Source organism: Scleropages formosus, chromosome 21, assembly GCF_900964775.1.
Source record: "Scleropages formosus chromosome 21, fSclFor1.1, whole genome shotgun sequence".
Taxonomy (NCBI): Eukaryota; Metazoa; Chordata; class Actinopteri; order Osteoglossiformes; family Osteoglossidae; genus Scleropages; species Scleropages formosus.
The window spans coordinates 18,299,412-18,324,779 of record NC_041826.1 but is presented as its reverse complement, the minus strand read 5'-3'; the positions used below and the strand labels follow the sequence as shown (position 1 = coordinate 18,324,779).

The window sequence follows — 25,368 nt, the reverse complement described above, 5'->3', positions numbered from 1 at the left end:
GTTGAGCTCAACCCCCCTCAAACTCCAGGCTGGGTTTTCCAGGCTCATGCCCTGTGTGTGTGTGTATGTACACTCACACACACTTGTCCACTCACACACAAACTGAGGAGTGAGTAACAGGATCCATTGCATGCGCTCACACGCATACATGCAAACACACAACATACTATGCAGAAGGGCAGAAGGACACTCAAGCACACTCACTCACATAGCTGAATGTGAATCTGAAGGCTGAAAGCCAAAGCTTCAGCAGTAGAAACAAACAATATATGCTCACACACACACGCGCACACACACCACAGCATTGAACTGCACATTCTCTCCTTGAGAGCGGAGTGGAATCTCTTGCTGTCTAACTAGGGAGACAATGAGTGGAAGTGGATCCAGGTGAAACTGGGTCAGGATGTACATTTGGAATTCCGGAGTGTTTTTGCTCCTCACCAAAGGGTTGAAGACAAGGACGATGTGAACGTGGTATTCGGTGATATGTACTTTTCTGGACAGGTGGTGCAGGAAAGCCCTTGTAGGAACCAGAGGGCTCCTGATGGGCGGAACTGATCACATGCACACATTGACTGGAACGGCTTATCCCAAGTGCGGTCGCGAGGAGCCGGAGCCTAACCCGGCAGCACAGGGTGCGAGGCCGGAGGGGGAGGGGACACGCCCAGGACGGGACGGGACGCCAGTCCGTTGCAAGGCACCCCAAGTGGGACTCAAACCCCAGACCCGCCAGAGAGCAGGCAGAGGCCAAACCCACTACTCCGCCGCACTCCCTCGGAACTGGTCAACACATAAGATTTTTATTTCTCTCCTTGTTGGTTGGTAGCCTCCAACATCTAGTCAGGGTCAATGTCAGCGTTAATGGTAGCGCCTTGTGCGACTCCCCCGATACACAGAAAACTTTGCGGCAGACTGCTTCTCATTCATCACGGAGAGCGGGATTGTCCGGCTTAATTACCTCCAGACAAATGAGAAGTGTTTGCCTGCTTGATGAATTTGTAATTAACCTCTCTGCAATTGCAGAAAAATCAATGCGGTGTCATGTGGTACTGCCGGCACGAAGGCTCCGAGCGCTCAGATGCGCTTTGGTAAGAAAGCGATTTGCACTCGCGACTGTGCTGGAGCTTTTCATTTGGGGCGCGTGCTTTCGTCGCCTTGGCGATCATTACTGTGTTACTGGTGGATGCGTGCTGAGCTAAGGCGTGTCAAGAAGTCCTCTCCTTCTCCTATATATAAAGTCATTCTTAGGGTTGTGACTGCCCTGCTTCCAAATCTGTATGTGTATCTCCAACACCTAATGTGTTTATCCAAAGGGAGCTGAAAGGCTGGGATTGTTACCAACCATTGAGACGCGGTACCTGTAGCTCTGTCTTCGACGTCGGAGACGATCCCTTCGCGTTTCGCTTCACCTGAAGCGCGTTCAGCGTGCAACTCCATGTGACGATTGCTCGGTCTTTATCTCGTGCGAATACCCCAACGCAGGCCAAAAGCTTTTTGTGATGTTCTCAGCACGGCTGCGATACAGGATTTATGCGCGGAAGGCGTCCCGGAAGGATGTTGCGAAGGAGCAGAAATTAACGTCTCCCCTGGAGAACTGTGGGTAATGCCTTGTTATGGACGGAGGGGAGCAGGCCGTCACGTCTGATCGGGCAGCGGAGGACTTGATTTGTGACACCTTGGGGTGGGCCTGGCTTTGTGTGTGTGTGTGTGTGTGTGTGTGTGTGTGTGTGTGTTTGTGTGTGTGTGTTTTTGCCCTGGACGCGTGTGTCCGTATTGATCTGTGGGTGGCTCTACATCCCACCCTTCGGGATTACAAATGAAGGATTTGTACACAGTATTCTGTACACCTGTCCTGCTGTTCCACACAATGCACGCTTTCGGGATAGAAGGCGGTGAACTGCTAAAAACCCGTAATGAGCGGAAGTGGCGTTTTCCGGCTGAAACGGGCTTTTCGCGAGTTGCCGGATGCTCCCCGGGTTGTTCTGCGTCTTCTGGGGAACAACTCTGCTGCATTACCGTGGTGTGCGTCATTCCATACTGCAATAAGGACATATCGAGAGTACGAGTCATAGGTGATTAAGCCACCGTGTTTTTAATATCCCGCTACCCGCCTCTGTCTCGGCCCCGCGGCGCTCTGCAGCCCTGCAGAAACCCAACACCCCCACCCCCCAAATTGGCTTAGCGCAATAATGTTCGCACGCCGCCCCCAATAATAAAAGCCCTGTGTCAACGAGCATCTTGCCGGAGCGCATTGCAGGAGTTGCCGTTAGCCACTCCCAGTGTGGCCAAATCCCACATTAATATCAATGAAAGGCAAAGTCTGCGTGCTCGCAGCCCGCCGGCACATTAATCACCCGCCCGATGACGCGCTACTGATCCGCGAGAATTAGAGAGTGACCCGGGAGATGAGGTGGATCGTCGAGAGCCCAAATCGCAGCACAATTACCTGCGCAGGTGAGTGACGGGTTATTTCGGCGTTGGAGAACTCCCAGACTGGACTGCGGAGGAGGATGAGAATGATGAGGTGCCTCACCGAACTACACGGAGATGTTTTTTTTTTTTTTTTTTTTTTTCCCCCCCTCCCCTCCTTCCCTATTCTGCTCCATCTGTATCGTAATTCTTTTATCAGATACTTTCATTAATGCCTTTTGCTTTTTTGGGTATCAGGTATTCTAGTGCAAGGCAGCAGCCGCTACAAAGACCCAAGTTCAGATCTCATCTCCTTCTGTGGAACCCTTGAGCAAGGCACTTACCCTGAACTGCACCAGCAAAAATTACTCTCCCCTGTAAATATAAGTAATTGGTAGAAGCTTGACATCGTAACTCGCTTTGGGGAAAGGTATTAGCTAAATAAATAAACGTAAATACTGTATCGGTCAAAGAAGACTCAAGTTCTCAAGTCCAGCGATGGATGAAGTCTGAAAACACAATCTTTTGCTGCTGTGTTCAGATCATGACTTTTTCTTCCCGCCGTCCTTTACTTTGTGATGGACGTAGTGTATCTAAGGTTCCTTTCTGATTACTCCGGCCACCTTTCCTTGTTCTGTTGTTATCGATTATTTTAGTTATTCAGCCGGGCCCTGCAGCGATGGTAAAATGTAAAATCTTGTTTACGGGCTCGTGCGGTTCTGAGTCTCTTCAGCAGCACTGCAAGACGGAACCTTTTACTTTCGGAGTTTGGAATTGGACCCGTCGCAGAGAGCCAGACCCTCGCCGCAGTCTGCGATGACAGCCAGTAATCCCGCAAACCGTGCCGGGCCTGTCGGCTCGAGGATAAGCTCCTGTCTCCGGGACAGGAATTTCTAAGCCTGAAAATGTAACCACGAGCACACCGGCGTGAGATCTCCCTCGTGTTTTTATTTTCGTTAGCTTTTTTTTCCCTCCTCTGTCATTACCACCTAAGAGCTGACGCCCCACAGAGCTGCAGCAGGTGAGGAGGAGATTCTCGGTGCGTAAACCTGGCGAAGGCACCGGAGAAACCAGGTCAGGCTTGTAAACAGGCAGCCCAGATGATCGTGGGGTCCTTCATGCGCACTTTAGCTCGTGGACAGGTTGGAGATGATGTCTCGGATAGGGGCGTTTGTTTTGGGCTAATTGCTCACGTGGGGGGTAGGTGGCAACATGGGGCTGCCCTTGTAGGTGGGGTTGCACATGGAGTGTCCCTGAAACAGATGCAATGTGTATGTTGATCATGGCGACATCTGTCTCTCTCGTCACTGGGAGATAGGTCTGCCTAGTGGACCTCATAAATCCAGCTGTAATTAGTCAGGGAATGGTGTGTGTGTGTGTGTGTGTGTGTGTGTGTGTGTGTGTGTGTGCGTGCGCGCGCGCTGAGGTGGGAGGTGATATGTATCTGTTCTTCACAGAGAGGAACCATGTCCTTGTGGATCGACAGAACGCTATATCGCTGAGTTGATGAATTGGGGTTGGGTGTGGAAGGAATCGGGGCCAAGATTTCTTCCTGCGTTCGGGATCGTCTTCGTAAATTTGAAGCAAAATTATTGACTCCTTGTACACATGCGCACAGAGTGCAGTCAAGTGGCCAGTTGATTTATGCTTCTACATTCTGCATAGTCTTCTTACATTTACATTACTTCATTCAACTGATGCTTTTCTCCAAAGCGACTTAAAGTGTTAAGCTATTTACAGATATTTACCCATTTATACAGCTGGGTAACTTTACTGGGCGGCACGGTGGTACAGCAAGTAGCGCTGCTGTCTCACAGCGCCTGGATGGTGCCAGAGGACGTGGGTTCGATCCCTGCTCAGTCTGTGTGGAGTTTGCATGTTCTCCCTGTGTCTCCATGGGTTTCCTCCCACAGTCCAAAGACAAGCTGTTCAGGTTCCCCCATAGCGTGTGAGTGACAGAGAGTGTGTTCCTCTGCTGTATGGATGAGTGACCCGTTGTAGGTAGTGTATCTAGCAGTGTAAGTCACCACAGTGAATAAGGTGTTTTGGCTGATAACACTTCATAGAGTTCATTGGAATTTGCTTTGGAAAAAAAGCATCTGCTAAGTGAATAAATGTACTTGGAGAAATTTAAAGTAAGTACCATGCTCAAGGGTACTACAGCCAGAGGTGGGGATCCAACCTGCAACCTTTGGATCCAAAGGCAGTAGCTCTAACTAGTAACTCTGTCATGAAGTGCAGCCTTTGGCAGTTGATGACAAGAGCTGCCCTACTAGGGGGGATCGATGCATGGTGTGTCCAGCTAACACACCTACATGACCAGTGTAACTCACCTGAGTTGGTAGGAAATGAAGACGCTCATCTCGGTGTCCACTGGTGCAGGGTTTGCAAACGGAGTCCACGGGTATGTCCCCGTAGAGGACGAAGCTCATGCGATTTCCTGCACCATCCCTCTTTAATGACAGCAAGACGGTAAAATGCAAGGGCACAAGAACAAGGCTCCTACGCAACACGATGCTGTTATTAAGCACAATTGAGGCAATCAGTGTCAAATATGGCCGACTTGGGCGAGAAAAATTATTAATGTTGACAAGAGTATGCTAATTATGTTGACAAAAGCTGAGAATATGTATTCTCCTAATAAGAAAAACTCAGCAGCCTTGTCCCTGATGTTTGTTCAGATCTGAAAATTTTCATCTCTCCTTTGAACCTTTTTCACAATTCCACCAAGGAAAGACAAATAAATCGCTTGGTGTCAATCAGACGTCATAGTGGAGTAATTGGCGCAGCTAAGTACTTATCATCAGGTAAAGTCCAATGCAAGAGTGCCATCGAGAATACATAATTGTTGCGTGATCCTTCCTGCTGTTTGTCACTATTAGTCCTACACACCCAATCATCGGAATGAATTCATACATATGTGTCATAATTATATCTAATCAACTGCACAATTACGGAGAGCATCAAGATGTCATCTGTTAATTTTCTATCCTATGTCTTCCAACTACCCCCTCCGACATCTCAATCAATCAAAGCTGTAGGCTGTACAATATTGCCGGCAAGAGTGAACCCATAAACCCCATTCTTCCAGTCGAGGAACTCCAGGAAACTCCAAGAAATGTTCTTGTCACCTAGGAGGCAATGGTGGAAAAAAAAAATGAGTGTGATGGACTGTAATCACATCCAGGGTGTATGTTGCCTCAGGCGCTATGTTTCCAGAGTAGACCATGGACCACCACAGCCCTGCATCTAGAGTTGGCATTGACGATGGATGGATGCTCCAAAGAGGATCAATGGATGGATGTTCCTCAGATGATGGTTTTTGTGCTTAAGTACAAAGACATTTAACATTGTAGATGTTCAACAGGTATCTGTCAGTACTTGTACCATCTTTCCCACTGTGAGGTGGAAGCCTGCTGTGAAAACAGACCTGGGCTCCACTCATCTTTTTTAAATTGATATTTACTCTGTTTTCTGTTGCTCTCTGTTCTCCTCTCTGCCTCTAATCCTTTAGGCCAAATGGTGATTCAAGACAAGCGGACGTGATCTTTTGAGATGACTGCACATTTACTGAGATGTGTACGGAAGTGCTGCGCGTATGTTTGTGTTTGCGAGCGTTACGTAAACGTATGTTAATCCTCTTTTTAATTGGTAATGTTTGCAGTTTTTGGCAAAGAGCTGGAATTCTCATTATTGTAGCCATTACTGAGAAACGTGTGTGTGTGTGTGTGTGTGTGTGTGTGTGTGTGTGTGTGTGAGGAAAATGCATCGGGACTTGCCAAATGTCAGTGTTACTTTAATGAATTTACAAATTTCTGTTGCATACACATGTTCACTCACTAAAGAATATTACAGTTTTGCCTGCGGCAAATTACTGTAGCAATTGGAAAAGAGAGTGTGAGAGTAACACACTTGAGAAGATCCAACATGCCACCTTTTGGCCACGTGCTTCCAGACTTCCAGGCTACCTGATCTCTACATCTCTGTACGGTTGTCGAAGCATCCTGGTGTGGCACAATAATAATGAGCTCTGAGCTGATCACTGAGCCAGCATGAAACACACACACACAGCTACCCCTAATTCACACATTGTTAATATCTGGGGATGAGGCCTTGTTCATGCAGATGAGTCACGAAATGCTATTTGTGTTCAAGGTCCTCATTCAAGTTGCAAGGCTGACTTTGCAGTTTTAGTTGGATGCGCCATCCTTCGTGGCTATCTTGTCCCAGTCAGGTGGACGCTTAAGAAAGGGCTGCGCTCGAGCTACGACATTGACCCATAACTGCGTGCATTCCATTGGAGGCGTTTTGTTATGTCGACCGCTTCCTCCCCCCCCCGGACACGGAAAATGAAATGTGTTTTCATCCTGCGACTGTTTCTGTCTCCGCAGATGAATGGCTCTGGATTGACATGTATTATGTGAAGCGGCAGCTCTTTGATAGTGAGATCGGGAGGGGGGGGACTCGTTTTAGATGTGCGATGGGTGCCGGTCTCCAGCGACTGCATCAGCTGGCCTGTTTTTATCTCCTCTGGTTCTCACACACACACACACACACACACACAGTCAGGTCTTTTAACCGTCCATTGTTGTGAATCACCAAATAGATGTTAGTGTGCTGGGGGAGGGAGGGGTCACCCTGTGGGTTTATGGAAAGGTGTGTTGTGTCATAATCCCGCTGGACGGCTTAACGGGGCCAGTGGCTGCTTTTGAAGTTCGCTGCACTGATATTTCGTCTGTTGAAGACGCTCTAACCCACAGCTCTGTGTGTGTGTGTGTGTGTGTGTGTGTGTGTGTGTGTGTGGTCTTTGAGTCTAACTTGAGTTTTTATAAACTGCATGGAGAAAAATCTGGTTTGTGTGTGTGTGTATATATATATATTATATATTTGTGCTTACAATACACCCACAGTCTGTTTGTACAAATGTGTCTGTACTTCAGCGCACACCGAAAATTCAAAGCTTAGCTCCCGTCAGTCCATCCCCTGTAGGGGAACCACGTGTGGACGGTTCGCATCAAAATTCGGATCTTTTCCTAAAGATTTCACACTCCGGCGCTCGAGAGGCGGCGGAGAGGACTGTTATCCGCATGGGGCACGTGCCGCGCATTCAAACCTCTTCCGTCGACTACGGCCACTTTCTGACCAGAGGATTGTCTGTCTTCCTGACAGGCTTGCGGTGCATTATATCAACTTCTGTTTATCACCACCCTCGTTGCGGCATATCGTACTAATGCCGTGTCAGCATTTCGGTTGCGTTACCTTGTGGAAAAGGTTGCGGTTCAGTTACACGTTCTCGGGTCTCGGGGATCCGCTGGAAGCCGTGGTACCGTGAGGAGCATTGAATCGCTTGAGAAAATTCACAGCATTTGCATATTTTATCATTTTTCTATCCAGGGTCAAATGGTGCCGTTTACAATTTGCTTGATATTTTACCAAAGTGTTTTTGAAGTGTTGCACTCGAGGGGCAGCAACAGTACCTTGAACCCGCAGCCCTCAGGTTTCGGGTGTGCTCTCACCACCACGCTGCCCGCTGGGCTCGCTGTGCGATTTCAAACCTTTTTCTATGTGTATAACTGGACATTTTTCCAAAGCGCTTTGGCTCACGTCCTTTTCCAGGGCGCAACAGCAGGCCTTTAAACCCGGTGCCTTCCAATCCTAAGTCCAGAAGGTTCGACGAGAGGCTACCCGCTACCTGCCTTTCTATTTCCTCTTCTGCCGCTGGTCCTTGTATTAGAAGGGAGACGGAACAGGATTGTTTCATTCTGGCCAAGTTGGGTTCCCCGCTTCCATGGGAATACATCCGATGATTCAATTTCCATGGTGATCAGCAGGCGCAGGCTGCGATGGACTTGGCTTGGGAGGAGGGCACCAACTCCATTTGATGTGCCTGCACTCTGTTGCCCTGTGCAGGGTGTGTGTGTGTGTGTGTGTGTGTGTGTGTGTGTGTGCATGCAAGAGAGAGATGCAAGCTGTTCAGCTGGATAAATTCCTTGGTTTGCACAGCAGAATGAATTTTAAAGGTGTGTCGCGAGATCTGTAGTGATACAGCTAACCTTCCCGTGTACCGGCACAGGGCAGATTCTACCTTCGTAGCTGCTGTTGGTGCCGGTGCCATTTTTGCCCATCATCGGTGTCTCAGAAAGGCGCAAAGGGGCAAACAGCTGTCAGCAAGCCTCTATTTTCTCTCTCTCTCTCTCTCTCTCTCTCATACAGTGTACACACACATACACTCACAAACATGTACATTCACACAAGCACACACACGCAAATGCTCCCTCGAACTCTAGAAGCTGCACTGTACTTACACAACTGCAGGTCATCTGAGTTGAATGAGCATGTTAAGCCTAATGAAGTCAGACTGCATGCGGCGTTACCCTGCTCTAGGGCTGGATGGAGGGTTGGGGTTGGGGTGAGGGGTTGTGCAGATGACCAGGGGTCCCGTGTACTCAGCTGCTTCATCTGATTGCACAGCCATATGGGTGCACTGGTCAGTTGTGTGACTTCACTCCAGCACGAAACCTGAATACATGTGGGCAGGGTTAGCCGGTACCGTAGATTGATAGTCTGTGCGCGCGCGCGTTCCTTTGGGTTTCTCTTGTCTGATTGCTCTTCATGATGTACAAGTAGGGGGTGGGTTTGAGGGTGGGCCCAGACAGGGGTGATGATTGCACTTTGGGTTCTCCACCGCTAAACCTCAGCGAACGGCTTTGCACGTTCTTAATCATTCCCTGTTTAGATGCCATGATTCAATTCTCCTTAAATGCGAGTTTCGTTGAGTTGCGTCAGTCCTGACATTCTCCAGATGAAGCGGCTGATGTTTCGTGAATAATGTGTGCTGGTTTAAGGATCCGCGCTCCGCGTAAATAAAGCTTGGCGACGCATTCGTTTTTCTGTATTCTAATCCCCCTGCTGAAAAGAATAAAACAAACAGAACGAACGTTTTGTGTGTAAAGGAAGGGGCTGTTCTGGTGAAGGGACACCCACCATCACGGTCAAGTACCATAGTGACCATGACTGCCTTCATCATGACAGGTTAGTTTCAGACTTCACAGGCAACAAACATCATTCCCCTGCTCTCCAAAATCTTGAAAGGAAATGACTGTTTAACCTTCAGGATTGTTCTTTGCTGTCCTGGACATGTGGAGCTTTTGGTCAGAACTTATTCTTTCCCTGGCACAATTCCATATTTTTCCTCCTCCGTGCGTCTTCTCGTAAGACGCAAGGATAACTTTCCACCACCTTCCTCTTTAATGATGCCGTGTGCACAAGGTCAGGTTTAAAGATGCGCTGAATGTGCCGACATGCAAGGTCAGGTTTAAAGATCCCCAGAATCTCCTGCGAGTGCGGCTGCTTGTTTTGCACATCTTTTCTCCACGGCGACATGTTTATTTATGCTCTGTTTGTTTGTTCCGTGTGCAGCCAGAGCTTCTTTTAAACTTTCCATGTTCAGTGACAACTCTACAGTGCATCCATGTCTCGAATGCCTGCGTCTTATGTAATGACATCTCCCAGTGGTATATCTGCCTCTTGTATTTATGAGTGTGTGTGTGTGTGTGTGTGTGTGAGCGAGGGAGAGTGAGTGTTTACAGCAACTCTTTTCCCTGTCGCTGCCACCACCAATCTCACATAAGCTGTCACGCGATGGCCTCGGCCCGTAACCGCTCTGCCCGTTTCACGTGTCGGCCTCATCCGTGCCTCTCGACTGCATCGCCCGACTACAGAAGATCCGCGGTCGCACGGGGCGTCTGCCAGAGGAGCCGCTCCACAATCGGAGCACTCGGCCGTGCGGGTGATGGTGCCGGTGCCGTGATGACCTCACCGGTGCTTCTCGCTTCGTGGTGCATGTCAGGTGAGCTCTGGGTTTTACCATCTCTTCCTTGAGCAGGTAATCATGGGCTGTGAAAGTACAGGTACAGTTGCTTTGCTGCAGAGCAGTAAGTCCTACCCCTGCCGCTCTAGATCACCTTTTTTGGAAATCAGTTGTGTTTATTTATTTGGTTGTTTGTTTATGGAGTGCGTAAGTCGAAGATGAGTTCTCGTGTATTGCACTGCCTTCACCGCAAGCCTTACCCACCTCGTCGCCCACACATTCTGCCCATAGGGCGCTCCCGCGGGTTCGCGAACGCCTGCGACGCGCGGCCTCGCGAGACGGAGGTGTCCGCAGTGCCGCCGCTCATCAAAGGGCACCTGCTCGAGGACTGCGCGCGAAGCGAAAACACCGCCGTGCGCAGAGCCTCCGACAGGGGGAGCTCCAGGACCTTGACAGAGCGCCGACCAATCAGGAACGGGGTACCTCCGCGCTCGCCCCCCGCCCCGGGCAAAGCACCCGTTTCCCGACGCTGCCTCCCGACGCTGCTCGCCGCCCCATCTCTTCCCGCGTCGCTCCTCTTCTGCCGCGGACGTGTTCGTCCACGGAGGCGGGAGGCTTCGCGCTCTTTCGCGCGGTGAACCCGTGCGTGGAAAGGCGGCGGGGGCGCGGCAGGGCAGCAGGGCAGGGCACGGGTGTCGAGCGGCGGTCCGCCGAGTGTTTCGCCTGCTGCTGCCGAGGAAACGGGGACAGGCGGTGGTTCGTCAACCTGCGGCGGCTGCGGGAGAGGCGGCGTCGCATGGGTACCTGCAGCTGAGGCGCGTTCCTGTCCGTTTGTGTCTTCGACGTGTTTGTGCGCGCGCGCGTGCGTATCATGCGAGAGGGAGTGTGGCGGCGTGCCGGAGTGTGCGCGCGGCCGTTGGTGAGCGCGAGCTTCCTGTGACAGACACGGCTGATGGAGCGGCTGCGTTTCGCTCCTCGCATTACGTGGCGCCGCGGAGCAGCTCTGTGGGCACAGAGAGGAGCCGTTTTGTCTCGTCTCCTCTCCTCCACCTGTGTGTGTGTGTGTGTGTTTCGTCCAGTAATAATCGTAAAGCCTTCTGTGACACACACCTGTCAGCGATTTTCCGCGGTCTGCCGTGTCCAGAGTGACACACACAGAGTGTCGCCTCAGTCTGAGGAAGACAGACCCGTGAGGACACGACGTTTATATTCAGTCGTGTCTCCTGTCACATTTTGCACCTTGTAATTTTTAATGCTCTTATTTTTGTGTCATTACCTTGTCTCTTACCGCTGCGTTTGCCATGTCGAGCGGTGGCTTGCGTTGCTCGGTGATTTGAGCGTTTCCACGCTGGAATCCAGAAGCTGCTTCTTTCTTCTAATCTAGGTGCCTCCTTGGGTGAGGAGCACCTTCCCTTCGGGGCTCTTGAGCTGGCGTCCATGTGTGCGCTAAACGCGCCGTTGCGGAAGAAGGAACAGGTCCTCGGTATTCTGGAGCAGCGTGGCGCAGTGGCCTGGGCAGTGGGCAGACCGAGGGCCTTTAAGGGGCTCCAATGGCTTTGGTCCCAACTTCAAGGTCAACATGTGTGCAGCCCCCACCCCAGTTGTGACAAAGGCCCCTTCTTGCTTTCGGGAGGGAGAAGAAGCCACCCTTTTCTGCGCCGAACACAGAGCTGTCTCTGCATAGGACAGGTCTCGTGGGGGGGCGAATGAGCAGCAGATAACGAGAGGTTCCGAGCGCTCGGCATTCTGCTGAAATGGTTTCTTTTGATTCCTCAGGAGGCGTCATCGACAAAGACCTGCGGCACTACCTCAATCTCCGCTTCCAGAAGGGCTCCGTGGACCACGAGCTTCAGCAGATCATCCGGGACAACCTTTACCTCCGCACCGTTCCCTGTGAGTACCCCTGGAGTTACGGAGATGGCCCTCTGTCCCAGATTCAGTTTGTGGTGGCTCCCTTGTTTTAGCAGGAGGCATGGTAGCACGGAAGCGCAGGTGCTTCAGCTCCTGAGCTGCGCATTTAACCATGCGTTTGAATCTGGCTCGTGGAGTTCGCGCGTTCTCCTCTGTTTCACATGGGTTTCCAACAGGTACGTCACATTGCCTTCCACAGTTGTGTTTCAGTGGAATTGGTTACACTAAATTGAATGTAGTGTGTATGTGAATGAGTGAGTGGGTTAAATCGGTCTGCTGTACGTAGGCTTGAATCATTGTAGGGAGTTGTGTGCCATGTTATAATTAACATTTTAGCTTTCCAAATTATATGACTGTGCTTATTTTTAGCTCTTGCTTCAAACACGCACTTAATGTTTGCAGCTATCGGGTTATTTTAATATAGTACTCCAGTGACTATCCTGATGATTATTTAAGTAATTGGATAAGAAAAATACTTGTTTTATTAGACAGCAATAGAACATATATAGGAGAGGGATGGCAAGCCTCTTGAAACAATTACCTTCATTTTATAATAGTCAACACTTCTATTGTTTATGTGCCATATTTCAATGAAATGCAATATAAAAGTGCAAACTAAACCTTTTTAGTCCTTAAGGGCCATATTAATTTCACTTTGAGTTGCAAGAATAATCTTTCAAGAAAGTATATTTACTGGAATGCAGTACATATTTAAAATTACTTTCCAAGGTACAACCAAACACTAAGGCACAAGTAACCTTTGGATGCCAGTCACTTACAAGTAGCCATTCACACATATTCACGCACACGTTTGCTCACTACGGGCAATTTAGATTCCCCAGTTCACCCAAAAGAGATGTCTATTGGAGGAAGCCAAAGGAGACCCATGCAAACATGGAGAGATCATTCAAATTCCATACAGACTGAATTGGCACTAAACCTACATTCGATTGCACAGTCCAGCCACTTTGAGGTACTGGAGTCACTGTGCCATCCAGCTCCATATACATTTGAAGGTGAGAGTAAGAAAAACCTTGAGCGGCTGGCGACCTGTTTTCATATCTTGTCGTTGCTGCACAGTGAAGTACTGTTTGCTGTCCTGATATTTTTTTTCCCCATGCCTCTGTAACACAAGGAAATGATAATGGATATCTGGCCACATTTGCCACTCTTTCAGATTTTCTTCATAATGACCGTAATTGTTTGTGAAAGGGTACATTTTGCCTGGTAATTTCTTTTAAAATGATGGCCCTAGAAATAATGTGTGAAATAAAGCTTTATAGTTGGCTGACTACGATGTTAAATGCTCGCTACCTTCAGAGGAGTGGATTGCCAACTCCATGGACTTCATTCAGAATTAAAGTGTAGATTAAAAACAGTCAGTTCCTGGGTGGTTTTCCACTATTTCAAGTTTATTCACCATTCGTGTTGGACCACATTTGGGTATTCCTTAATCGGAGTTTCCTAGTGTTATGATGGTTGTAGATGATGGCCGTCTGGTTTGCTAAAGAATGCTGGACATGGAAGTATATATTAATTTTAAAAAGAAATGAACAGAAGTTCTGTTTCATAGCAACAATCAGTGCTCAACAATATTCCTTTCTTTGGTTTCCTGCTTCCAAACTTTTCTTGTCCATCATGAAAGTACATGCATATGTGTAAGACTCCTGGGTTCTAAATATTTTACATCATTCTTGTATACATTATTGAAGTAAATTCTTTAAGGCAAATTAAATGATGCATCCTTCACATGTATCTTCTCCTGTACCCTGGATGGGGGAATGAAAGATGTAAAAGAGAGTTATTTGTCAAAGAAGTCCTTTTGGTGAGGAACTTCAAGCAGCTGTTTGAAGCTGAAGTACAAAGAAGAAATGGCTTAACTAGAGGGTTTAATGATCTCTTTATAATCTCCTACTGGCTCTTGGGTTTCAGCCTAAATTTGAACTGTTGTGCCACACCACTGGAATTCATTAGATTGTTGATGGGTTGACAGGGAAGGGACATGGCCCCCTGTAGACGCCAGCCAGGGAGCACGGGTATGAAGAGTGGAATTCTGGGAGAGGTGGCTCAGGGGACAGTAGTAAGAGAGGTGGGGGGAGCTAGCTGGTGAGAAGTGATAGACTAAATGATGCTGCTTCACTGCAGGCTGTGTGAGCTTTCTGGCACTTTCACAAGGTCCGCGTGTCGGCCTTGGTCCAACATCTAGAAACGTCCCAGTGTGCCACGCTGTGTAGCCTGTGAGGTAGCCTGTCAGTATTGAGGCAGGGGAAAACAGCTCGTATTTTCCAAACAAACGCCTAGTGCATGGACCTGGACAAGGCAAACAATAATTATTGTGTGTAATTGCCACCTGACAGCTGTAAGAGTGTTTCAGAAAGATATGCTAATAACAGTCTGATGGCTTACTGGAACTGTAAGAACTGTTAATGAGAACCCCACTCGTTCTGCTTGTGTTTGGTGCTACGTTGTTTTGGGATTTACGCTTATCTTTCTGTTCCATTAATGCAATTCCTCAACAGCTGGCTTTCCATGTCGTGAAAAGGACCCAGCTAGGGTGTCCAACACCAAGTCCCATACAGCCTTTGGGCACTTATCTACCTTAAGGCAGCTCTAAAGTTTTTGCTTTTTCCCGTGAATGAACCTCATCTGTTAAACTGGACTCAGAGTTGATCTTATGTGTTACCAGTGGCACAATGGAATCTTTGAAAATTGGGCACATTGCATATTTTTAGTGCAGCTGACCCAGTGCTCGTGTCCCCCATGTCAAATAGCTCGAGGTGACAGACCTGTGTGACTCATCCAGCTTTTCTCTTTGCATGGGCTTTGTAGAATGCAAACAGAAAGAAGCATCTGCCAATTAAAAGTTCCATGATATGCATGGTTGTTCAGCACCATGGATAGCAAGCATTTCCTGCCGTGTAAGTGAATCTGGGGGATGTGCAGACCTCCAGGGTTCTGTAATGGCTATATCACTCTCTCTGAACGTCAATGAGTATTTGACTGCAAGTTAAGTGCTGCTGGTTATGAATGCTCACAGCATTCGCTCTGTTCGCAAGAAGCGACACTAATTGCTGTTAGCCCCCTCCCCCTGCAACTCTGTGTTTCACAGAGCACCTCCCCAATACAGTTGGAATATAATAGGGAAGAGATTTACTGGAGGGCCAGATTTGTCCATTCCACAATGTCAGTCCTTCCCCCCCCACTGCAGAACTTTAGAATGTGCAAGCAGGCTCCAGAGGTTACCCCTTCACCTTATAGGTAGTAGCAATGCTGCCATATGCATAGCTGGTTTTATTAGCTGCAGAGAAAGACACTATTGTGAATGGTATGATGTGACCCAACAGGGGGGTAGCAGGGGATGTGTCACGTACTGTTGGGAAGGAGGTGCAGTGGTGACACATTAGCAGAGAGTTTGACTATGCTCTTGTGCACAGTGTTACTGTTGGGAGGTTGCTTTCCAGTCATGAGTGGTATCAGGTCTCCAGTTCTTGCTCTCTCTGCCAGGAGACTAGTGCTGTTCTCCATTAAAATTCCCTTGACTGTTTGTGACTGTCAGGATGATTGATGACAACACTGATGATAATCATCTTCAACTCATTCTGATTTATTAATGGCAGTTGTACTGGATCAGCGCCACCCAATATGATAATGATGGCCCAATGGGTGCCGAGGGCATCTTGACAAAAAAGCCTTTCGTCAAATTCTCGGACCCAGCGAAGTTTAGATGTCAATGTCTTGGTTGTGCCACCATCTTGTTCTTAGAGCCTTAGATTTTCTGCATATTCCATATCAAACCCTCCCACATTCTTTCATTGGTGTTGAGGAAAAAAGCATCTATGTATCTTCTAGATTCACAATCTGGTTTCCACCCATTGCCCCATTCCCACCACCCTGCATGGGGGCAGAGTGTTTGCAGAGTCTTTCTGTCTCTGAGGCTGAGTTCAAATGAGTTTAACATGGTAACCACTATTCAGGTTCCCCACCAACGTTAAAGGAATACCACAAACAACCATCCCTTAACAGGCTTCCCCAGCACCACTACCGTGAGCCACAAGAGGTGTACAAGAAATGCATGTCGAGGAAGAACAGGAAGCAACCTGAAAAACTTACAAGCTCAGTAAAAACCGTGTTCCTGTGTGATGAAAACTGCTCCAGAATGTACTTTGCTGTTGGGGATGTCAGAGGGAGATGCTTCCTATGATAGCATAGGGGTGTACACAGATGCAGCAATTGTGTTTGGGGAGCAGGAATGCAACTGAGCCCTTCTCAGCAGATGGGCTCCTGCAGCACAAGGCTACTGGGGATGGCTGCGGTGTGTCAGGCCAGGACAGGGCACTTCTATCATGGCAGACACACATTGCCCATGTGCAAAGGCCAAGTTCATGGGTGATGGAAAGCAAATTCCTTTTTTCTGTTCGTTTGTTTTTTTTTTTTTTTTTTTTTTTGCTTTTAGGTCTTGTGCAAGATGGCAGAACTACACTGGAGTATTTGCTTTTTATTCTGTACTGTCATTCTATAATAAGGAGATTTGTGTCTACTGATCCTGTCATTTTAGCTTTACTTCCACCATGTGTGGATTTTTTTTTTTTGTTCCATTGGATCTCGAATGGGCTCGCAGTCTCAGGTCCTATAAGGTGAATGTGTGTTGTCATCTCACAGAGTTGAGCTATTAATGTAACATTTGCATGACATTGGGACTTCCTTGTCTTCCATAGTCCGTTGCTTTCTGCCTGTGTAAACCACTTTGCTCATACTACTTCAGTTCTCTGGCAAACAAACATTCACCACTGGCCAGGCTGGGGTTTGCTTCCAGTGTGGTTCTTCAAGTCTTGTATAATTAAGCTGGTGTGCAAGATAGAGCCAAGCCACTGGAAAGAGGTCTCAATTAAATGCTAATCTCTTGGAATTAAAACCCACTCATTTTCCATGGATGTTCTCAGTGTGCCGTAGTACTCCTGTGTTCAACTTCACCAGCTCTTCATAATTCAAATTTCAGTGATTACTGACCGCAGGTTGAGTGCTTTGCTTCAGTCAGCTTGTAGTACTGAACTTGTGCTGCCTACTTTTGTACAATGTGTATTAGAAGTTTTTGTCCTATATTTATAACTGGTTTAGAAAGCAGAAGGTTTTTTTCTGAATATTTAATGCTGAATTATATATAAGAAGTGAACAATGGAAAACCATAGTACAACTGAGAGTCTTGATGATAGCTTGTTTTTTTTTTTTTTTTTTAATTTTTTTTAAATGCACAGCCTGCAACTTCAGAGACCTGGGTCATACTAACAACTGGGCCCAATGATAGTACAGTGACAGGATGGGTGTAGTACTTCCTGGATTAGTGGTTTCAGTGGAGCCTTATTCCTGCTTGGCTTGTTAGGCAGCTGGGGACTGAAGTAGAAGGGGCTGAATAAGCCTTTGAAACCACCAACAGCTCCATGGAGATGATCCTGTGCCCATGGGGCAATGGGCAAAAAGAGCCAAGATTGTTCTCAAACATCAATATTCATGTGTGGAGCAGCAGGACTGTGTACTGGTACTGCAGGACTTTGAGGCAGCAGGCTGTGGTAAGTAGGGTTGAGGGGTTGCAAGTCTGCACGGCTATGGTCCTGTATAGCTGCAAGACTGCTGGTTGTGAGATTTCAGGGCGGGAGAGGAAGGCAATAGATGGACTGTAGGAGAACGGGAATGATGGTTCTTAGTGTGAATGCTCCTCATAGGAGGCAGAGCAGTGCTGTTCACTTGGAAACAACCACTTGGAACATCCATTATTCACCTTTGCTGGATCTGCAAACACCAGAGCACAGGCAGGGCACCCAGATACTTATACATTACCCACAGGCACATTCAAAGTCACACATATACACTGCTCAGAGGTCATACAAAGATATCACACATGCGCACGAATGCAGGAGTGCACAGTAACTGAAAGGACAAAAACTTCTGATTCTGGTGATCAGTTTATATGGTGCTATTATAAGCATCAGTTTGCACTTAGTGTTTACACAAGACCAACAGTGCCCAGTCAGAGAAAACAGAACTCTGTATATATACACACACAGAGCATCCACCGCACACAAACATGGCTGGCTTATTCCCAAATCTGCATCACCTCCTTAGTCACACACGATGGGGTCTATTCACTCCTGATTCATCCCATTGCATGTGTTGTCATCGCATGTGGGAGTCCCTCAGTCCACACAGCAGTGGATTGCTCACCCGCCCTCTGGCTTTAGAAGTACCAGTGTGGAGCAGGTGGGGCAAGTGGATGAGGAGATTGTAGGGGCGATTGTGTGACTACTGTCATGCCTTTCTGTCTTTAGCCACTGAATTGAGTACATGTGGTGAGACAGTGTAAACAAGAGGGTATTCCCAAAATTTAGGATACTTCATTTTTTTTCCCCATTTTCGTCAATCACTTATTCTATTTGTGACTCTAGGTGTTTTGTCCTAGAAACTTGCAGGGCAAGGAACACACTGGGTGGGATTGCAGGTCATCAAAGTGCAATCACACATAATCACACAGTAAATGCAAGTTAGGGTCACTAATTGACTTGAAACCTGCCTTTGGACTGTGGGAGGAAAGCGGATCACCCAGGTGAAACATAGATGAACTCAGGGAGAACATGCAAACCCTACGTAAACTGAACTGGAGGCAAACCTACATCCGAATGTACAGCTCAGCTGCTTTGAGGCACCAGTGCTACTTGCTGCACCACCGTGCTGCCCTGGTTTAGGATGCCTGCTGCAGTAATTACTCTGCATTTGGAGTAATGTGTTCCTTTGGACAGTGCACCCCTAGGGGAAACGAGGATGATGCTAGGAAGCCTGCGAGTGTTCTGGCTTTTGCCAAAATACACTGGTATGAGGAGGGGAGTTGTTTCAACATGAGATTTCCATTCTCTTCTGTGGCCTTCACCACATTACACAATGGAAAGCCTTGCTCATTAATATTTATCGGAAAGAAATGATTGTTATTGAATATAACAATGAATCAGCACCTTAGCAGGTATGATTTCCATCTCACCGTGATTTAATAACCTTTGCAATGGCAAGGATTATTTTTGGCAAAGGCCCGATCTTGCCTCCCGCCTACCTCCGTAATAGAATGATGAGCTGGATTGTGATATTATCGAGCTTCAGCCCTTTTCTATGCCTTGATCTAGACTCTCAATTCAGCAAATGCACTGTATTCAGCATCCTTTAGACTTTCACTTGTAAATGCCAGCAGTAATTAATTGGACCAAGTTCAAGATGCCGTTGTAGCAATAGCAATAGCTTTGAGTGTCGATGATTTGTTCAACTTTTGAACCTTTCCCCCCCCCAAATAATCAAGTATTTTCATTTTAACTGACTTAAGTACCCTATTTGTTTTAAAGCAATGTTCATGATTCTGGAAGTTGTTGGTTCTGCCTCAGTAAATAATTTTGCCGTGCAAAAGTACTTCGTGTTACAAACCTTGGAGTTATGAATTTTGGAAGATTGACATTTATTTTATATATTTTTATTTTTGACATAAAACTTAATCGCACACTGACAAACATCTTCATGTAATGCATTGGCTGCTTTTTCAGGCTTTATTAAAGTTTTAGATGAGATGTTGGTATTTAAGATGAAATGCTTTTTAATTTATTCTTCCTTTGCACTCCTTGACTATTGTGCAGCTCATTTTCCTTTCTCTTCTCCACTATGGTGTCTAATGGAGGAAAGATGCTACTGTTTCTTACTACCACTTAATGGGTGGTTGTGGAGATGAGCTATTTTCATTTCATTTTAAAGTAGATTTTAATGTTGCTTCATGTTAATAAAACACAAACTGGCATCGTGTCCACGTTGTACCCTGTTTCATACCTTATGTTTCCAATGCAGAGGTGCACTGAGACCCTGCATTGGATGATCTGTTTCTGAAAACAGAATATATGAAAAGTTGCTATGTCTTTTATCAAATTCATTTTAGTTTTTAGCAATCTAATGTGTGAATAAATTAAACAATTTAGCTATAGTAAAATTTTTTTATTTTTGATGTCGTGGTTGGCTTGTGGTCCCAATTTCGTTCGTAAGCCTAGGTACACGTGTATGTGGTTTGTCTGTAAGGAGAGACAAATTTCTGTATAATCTGCAGGCCTCTCTTTGTGTGAAATTGCTTTGAGTTGGAATCTATATATAATGATCAGCAATAGGCTGGCAAAAGGAATCAAGACAGCAATGAGTTATTATATCTTTCAGTGATTATGGCTACTTGAAAGGAGTTCAGTCACTGTCACATTCTTGTCCTTGGAACAACCAGCGGTACAACAGTTTATACTTTTTTTTTTTTGGTTGGGCTTACATTAAAAATGGTTTGCATGTGGTATTAATTGGATGGGTCAGCTCTCCACTTTGAGGTTGCAGGTGCCAATCTGGCTCCACCTCTCTGTTTGATATTTTGGTTTCTACCTGTTCTACCTGTGTTGGTTTCCACCAAGGATTCCACTGTCTTTCTGCATTAAAGGTCAAGCTGTCCTGGTGTATTACTGACAGGAAATTGGTCCTGACATATTGATGTGCGTGCATGTGCCTGTGTGTATTGCTCTGTGTGAATATGGTTCTGTGGTTAACATCAGGCTGAGGCCCTGTTTAGGGTGTGTTCTGCCAAGGTCACCGGGACCCCTGTTGGACAAGCTCTCTCCGAAACTGGGTCATTGGTGGAGAGGTTCTGCACTGTTGCATAATGCGGAACTCTTCCTGCATTGGGTTATTTTTACTGAGCATTTTCCAGAGAACATTGCACAGCTTCTTGAGCTTTGACTGGAAGGAACATGGCAACACTAATAGGAAAGTTCTAACCTTTAGCCTTGATCTGAGAGCTGACCAGTCAAATTGCAAAGCTACACTTTAAGCCAGCTCTAGATAAACGTGTTGCTGTTAATGTAGTTTTAGTACTGCTGTCCTACCCTTTCAGCTGGTCTTAAGTCTTACTTTGGTCTCCTTGTGAAGAGCTGCTGCTGGACAGTTAAGCATTTCGCTGGTGGCTTATAATAAAGGATGAAATCAGTGACACACAGCGTGATGCTTCTACCAGTCATGGCTGACATAGACTCCTTTTCTGTAAATTGTTTGTTTTAATTCTGTGAGAAGAAACCAATAACAAATAATATAATGAAATGTATAGTGGGTTTCACCAGGACCATGGACCTGTCTGTCATCGGTTGGATGTTCCGATTGTATTGCCCTAAAGCAAGATCCTCATTTTCAGTTTTTCCAGTTGAAATTGGCCTTTACGAGTTACAGAATGTGAGGAAATATAAAACATGGTGCATCTCCCTCTCCCTGGATAAGAGTATCTTATAAATATATAGTTTATAGTTTTGATACAGCTAATGTATTATGATGTCCTGAGTACTGTGGTATTTTTTGCCTTGCATACTTAAACGCTTTGGACTGTAACATTGCTTGAGGTGTATTCTACTACAGTGTTTACTTACACAAGGGGCTGTTATTGCCTGACTTATAGAAAAATGAGAAGATACACTTGCGCGTGCACACACAAAGCAATTAAGGTTTAATTTGTAGGGGTCTGTAGAGGAACAGTGGCATGGACCATTGTTATGTTAAAACTGAACTGACTGGATGTAATGCTGTGTTATTTGAAATAGACAGCAGAGAGTGTACTGCACAGGCTAAAGAAGGACTGCAGTTGTTACCGTCAGAAAAGTTCTTTGCATTAGCTGGGTGTTTATCATATCCACCTCCTTAAGTGGGTAAATAATTATAAAAAAGCATCATTGATAAGGTCTCAATTTTTAAAATGACTAGAAGGAGACCTTTGGCTGAGTCCTGGGGCAGTTTTGAATGGTACCACTGTGGCATCAGGGTGGCTTTTTGGTTATGCTGTCAAGGCCCTATTATAGTCTGGTTTTCCTCAGACCTGTCATGGTACGTCGGTCACCTTGATGAGTAGATATCATGTTAAATTTCTGCATTCTGTCACTCCCTAAAAAGCTAGTGGTGGTCTGAAATGGCCATGACTTTATAGTTTGCAAAGTGGGTTGGTGGGGATTAGATTGTCTGCAAGTTGCTCACCATGCTGGTCATTTAGTATGATGTAGTGAAAGTTGTATGCTTGTTTTAGAGGCTGTGTATGAGTGAAGCAAGCAGCATTGATGATTTCTGTTCCCAGGATGCAATCAGCTGCAACACATAAAGGCTTGTATCCACCACAATGTCGTCTACTCACCGGATACTTCTGTTAATGAATGTTTTTTCCTTCCCCTCCCCTTTCCCTAAAGGTATGACTGCATGCAAGGATTCAGTGTGTGATACATACATAACAAAAACAATTCTTCAGCAGGCAGTGTTTGCCATCCTCATGTATTAAACACAGTGCTTTTGTGCACTTGTGCACTTAATGCTTTCAAATTCTGCGTTGCTGTGTCTGTAGCCTTAGCCTTTGTATGTAGTGAGTGAAATATATTAATGGCACTACCTGTACTGGGCTTTCAGACAAGAATTGAGTCAAAATAGAATATCTTTCTCAAATTTTGGTGAAAAGGGTGGTTGAAAAAACTGTGAAATAGTGTTATTTATTTTGACATAATATAAAAACTAGATTGCATTTGAAGTGACCTACCTGTGTAAAGAAAATCACTTACAGCCCAGTCATGTTAAGTCATGGAGTATAGTTGTCTTTTGAATGACATCACTCTACCCAAATGGAAATTTTTTTCCACAGTTTTTATTGCAGAGGGACATTGTTACATATACACAGTTTTGCAGGAAATTTTGACTGAATGAATGAAACCAAACTCATTTCAGAGGGAAATGCCCCTCAAATGCAGCAGATCTTCTATATGGAAGTATGCACTCATGGCGGCACAGGGGCGCAGCAAGTAGTGCTGCCACCTCACAGTGCCTGGGTGGTACAAGAAAATGTGGGTTTGATCCCCACTCAGTCTGTGTGGAGTTTGCATGTTTTGCCCGTGTTTATGTGGGTTTCTTTCAGGGGCTTCAGTTTCTTCCCACAGTCCAAAAAACATGAAGTTCAGGCGAATTGCCCTTAGTGTGTAAATTTCGTGACTGTGTGCGCTTGTGTGGCTACCTTGTAATGGACAGGTGAACTGTCCAGGGTGTGCCTTCCTCAACCTGTCACCCACAGATTCTGGGATAGGCTCCATTTAACCATGACCCTGCTCAGAACAAATGGTTATTGAAAATTAATGGATGAATTATGCATTCACTGTTTGTGTATTTGCACATGACCAATAGTGCTGTCACATGCATTTAATGCTGTGTCTTGGATACCTGTTTGCTCTGTTGACACGTGGAGGGGCTTTCTTCTATTTAGGTACCCTAGCGGTTTGTTGGTGAGGGCAAATGTTCTGCCTGGGGCCACATCTGTTGCTGATAGTTTATATAGACTGTGGAGCCTCACTGCTCCCGTCTGCTGGGATCTTCCCTGCTCTTTCCATGCAAGTCTTTTCTGTCTGAAGTCCTTTGCTTTCCTTCTCACCTGTGTTGGTCACAGACCCAGACTTGTGGCAGAAAGGTTATTGTTTCAAAGACTGGGAGGGTCATTTGGTTTTATTTCACCAGTTTATTTTGCCTAGTGTGAGTCTGAAAATATCTTTCGTAAAGCCTGGAATTGTGGTCTCTAAGTGGGATTCAGGTTTAAGAGAAATCATGCCAAAACTCCCTCCACTTTTCACAAAAAAGAGACGTATCATTAAAGAGCTTGTAACATTTTCATTAACACTGGAGATTAATTCAAGATTTACTTTGATTTCAAGATTGTCTCCTTGAACAGCATGCCATGTCAGCTGAAGAAGTGCGCTGCTCGCAATAATTTAATATGTAGGATGCTACATGTAACCCTACCTAATTCTGGCTCCAGCCTGTATTCAGAAAAGCAATTAATTTGAAAGGGGAATTTGCTTGAGAATGTCAAAAATGCAAGAGCTCAAAATTTTTTAAATAGTCTTTGTGCTCTATATATAGACTTGTGACTTTTCCTAGCAAATAGGTCACAGCAGGTAAAAATAAGAACTGTCATCTGGTTTCAACTTGAGCTTTCCTGCATCGCTTCAGTGCCACAATGTAAATCTGAGCAGCTGAACGGTCTTCTCACTAATGGATAAAAACAGGTTTTTGCTTTTGTTTGTATTTAAATTGTATAATTAACCTCAGCTTAAATTATCATTAAAACCCTGTATCTCAGTGCCAGCCTTTTTAATATTTTAGACCTCTTGGTGTTATCATGAAGGGGTTAGTGATGCATGCTGGGATTGTAGCTTGCAGCTCTCCCCTAGAGGCAGTTCCTACATCCAGTCCACACTGATTGCACAAACAGGCATCAACTTTTCATAGGCTGTCTTTGTTACTATTGTTTTGTGTTAGTAATTGAATTCATCCCCAGCGGGACAATTAGAATAATTGTAAGTGGTGTCTAATGCATCTTGCTGAGATAATGAGAAACTTTTCTGACCTGTTAGTTTCTTCCTGCTCACTTTAGAGGAGGTGCGTGTGTGGTGCTCTGCCTTGTGTCTTCTGCAAGTCCATACAGTGGCATCAGTGGACCTCATGGAAGTCAAGCTAGTATGAAGTGGCATGTAAGCAGTAGACATGACAGCCGGTCAGTATAGTATCTAAAGGCAACGCATTTAGTAAAACATTTTCATCCTTTGCATGTCACCATGTTTGCTTTGTTGTTATTTTTGATGTTTGTATCAGCAGCCTTCAGTGTTGTTGCATACGGATGCCTTTAGAGGTTGTGGTGGTTAGTATTTTGAGCAGTCCTTGATGGGCCCTGCAGCCCTTCTGTATTCAGCAGAGATCACTTGGGCTCTTATTGCCATGGAGACAGACACTGGATGACACAACTGGTCAGTCTGCAGGTTTATTGACCAATATATCTCCACACTTGTAAGGGGTAGTGATGATAGTGTAACAATGGGCCTTCTGTACTTAGAGCTTGAAGATGTCCATGCCTTTACTAATGAGTGAGTCACTGTAGGCTGATTAGGTTGACGTGAAAGGCGTGGTATAGGTGGTCGGGGACTCGGCTGCATGGCATAGAACATGACTCATTCATGTTTGTCTTCCTCTGTGCTTCTGCAGCTCTCTGCAGGAGTGGATGTTGATGTAGGTAGGTAATCAGTCGTGAGTCAGAGGTGGAAATCAGTTTTTAGCAAAGAATGACATTGCTGTCGAATCTGGCTTAGAACAGGTATAAATACTTTTCCTTATAGCAGGATATTTGTCTCTTG

General features: G+C 46.0%; 1 protein-coding gene across 12 annotated transcripts in view; it reads left to right on the top strand.

Annotated features, from left to right (window-relative positions):
- The window catches only part of magi2a (membrane associated guanylate kinase, WW and PDZ domain containing 2a), a 132,270-nt gene that overhangs the window by 27,080 nt on the left and 79,822 nt on the right, over nucleotides 1–25,368 (top strand). For 11 of the 12 annotated variants that reach the window (XM_029247209.1, XM_029247208.1, XM_029247210.1 and 8 more), the window contains exon 2: nucleotides 11,996–12,112. In XM_029247209.1, the coding sequence (XP_029103042.1) occupies nucleotides 11,996–12,112 (117 nt within the window). Of the gene's footprint in view, nucleotides 1–10,752; nucleotides 11,035–11,995; nucleotides 12,113–25,368 lie in introns of those variants that run through there. The other variant, XM_029247212.1, reaches the window with a different exon arrangement.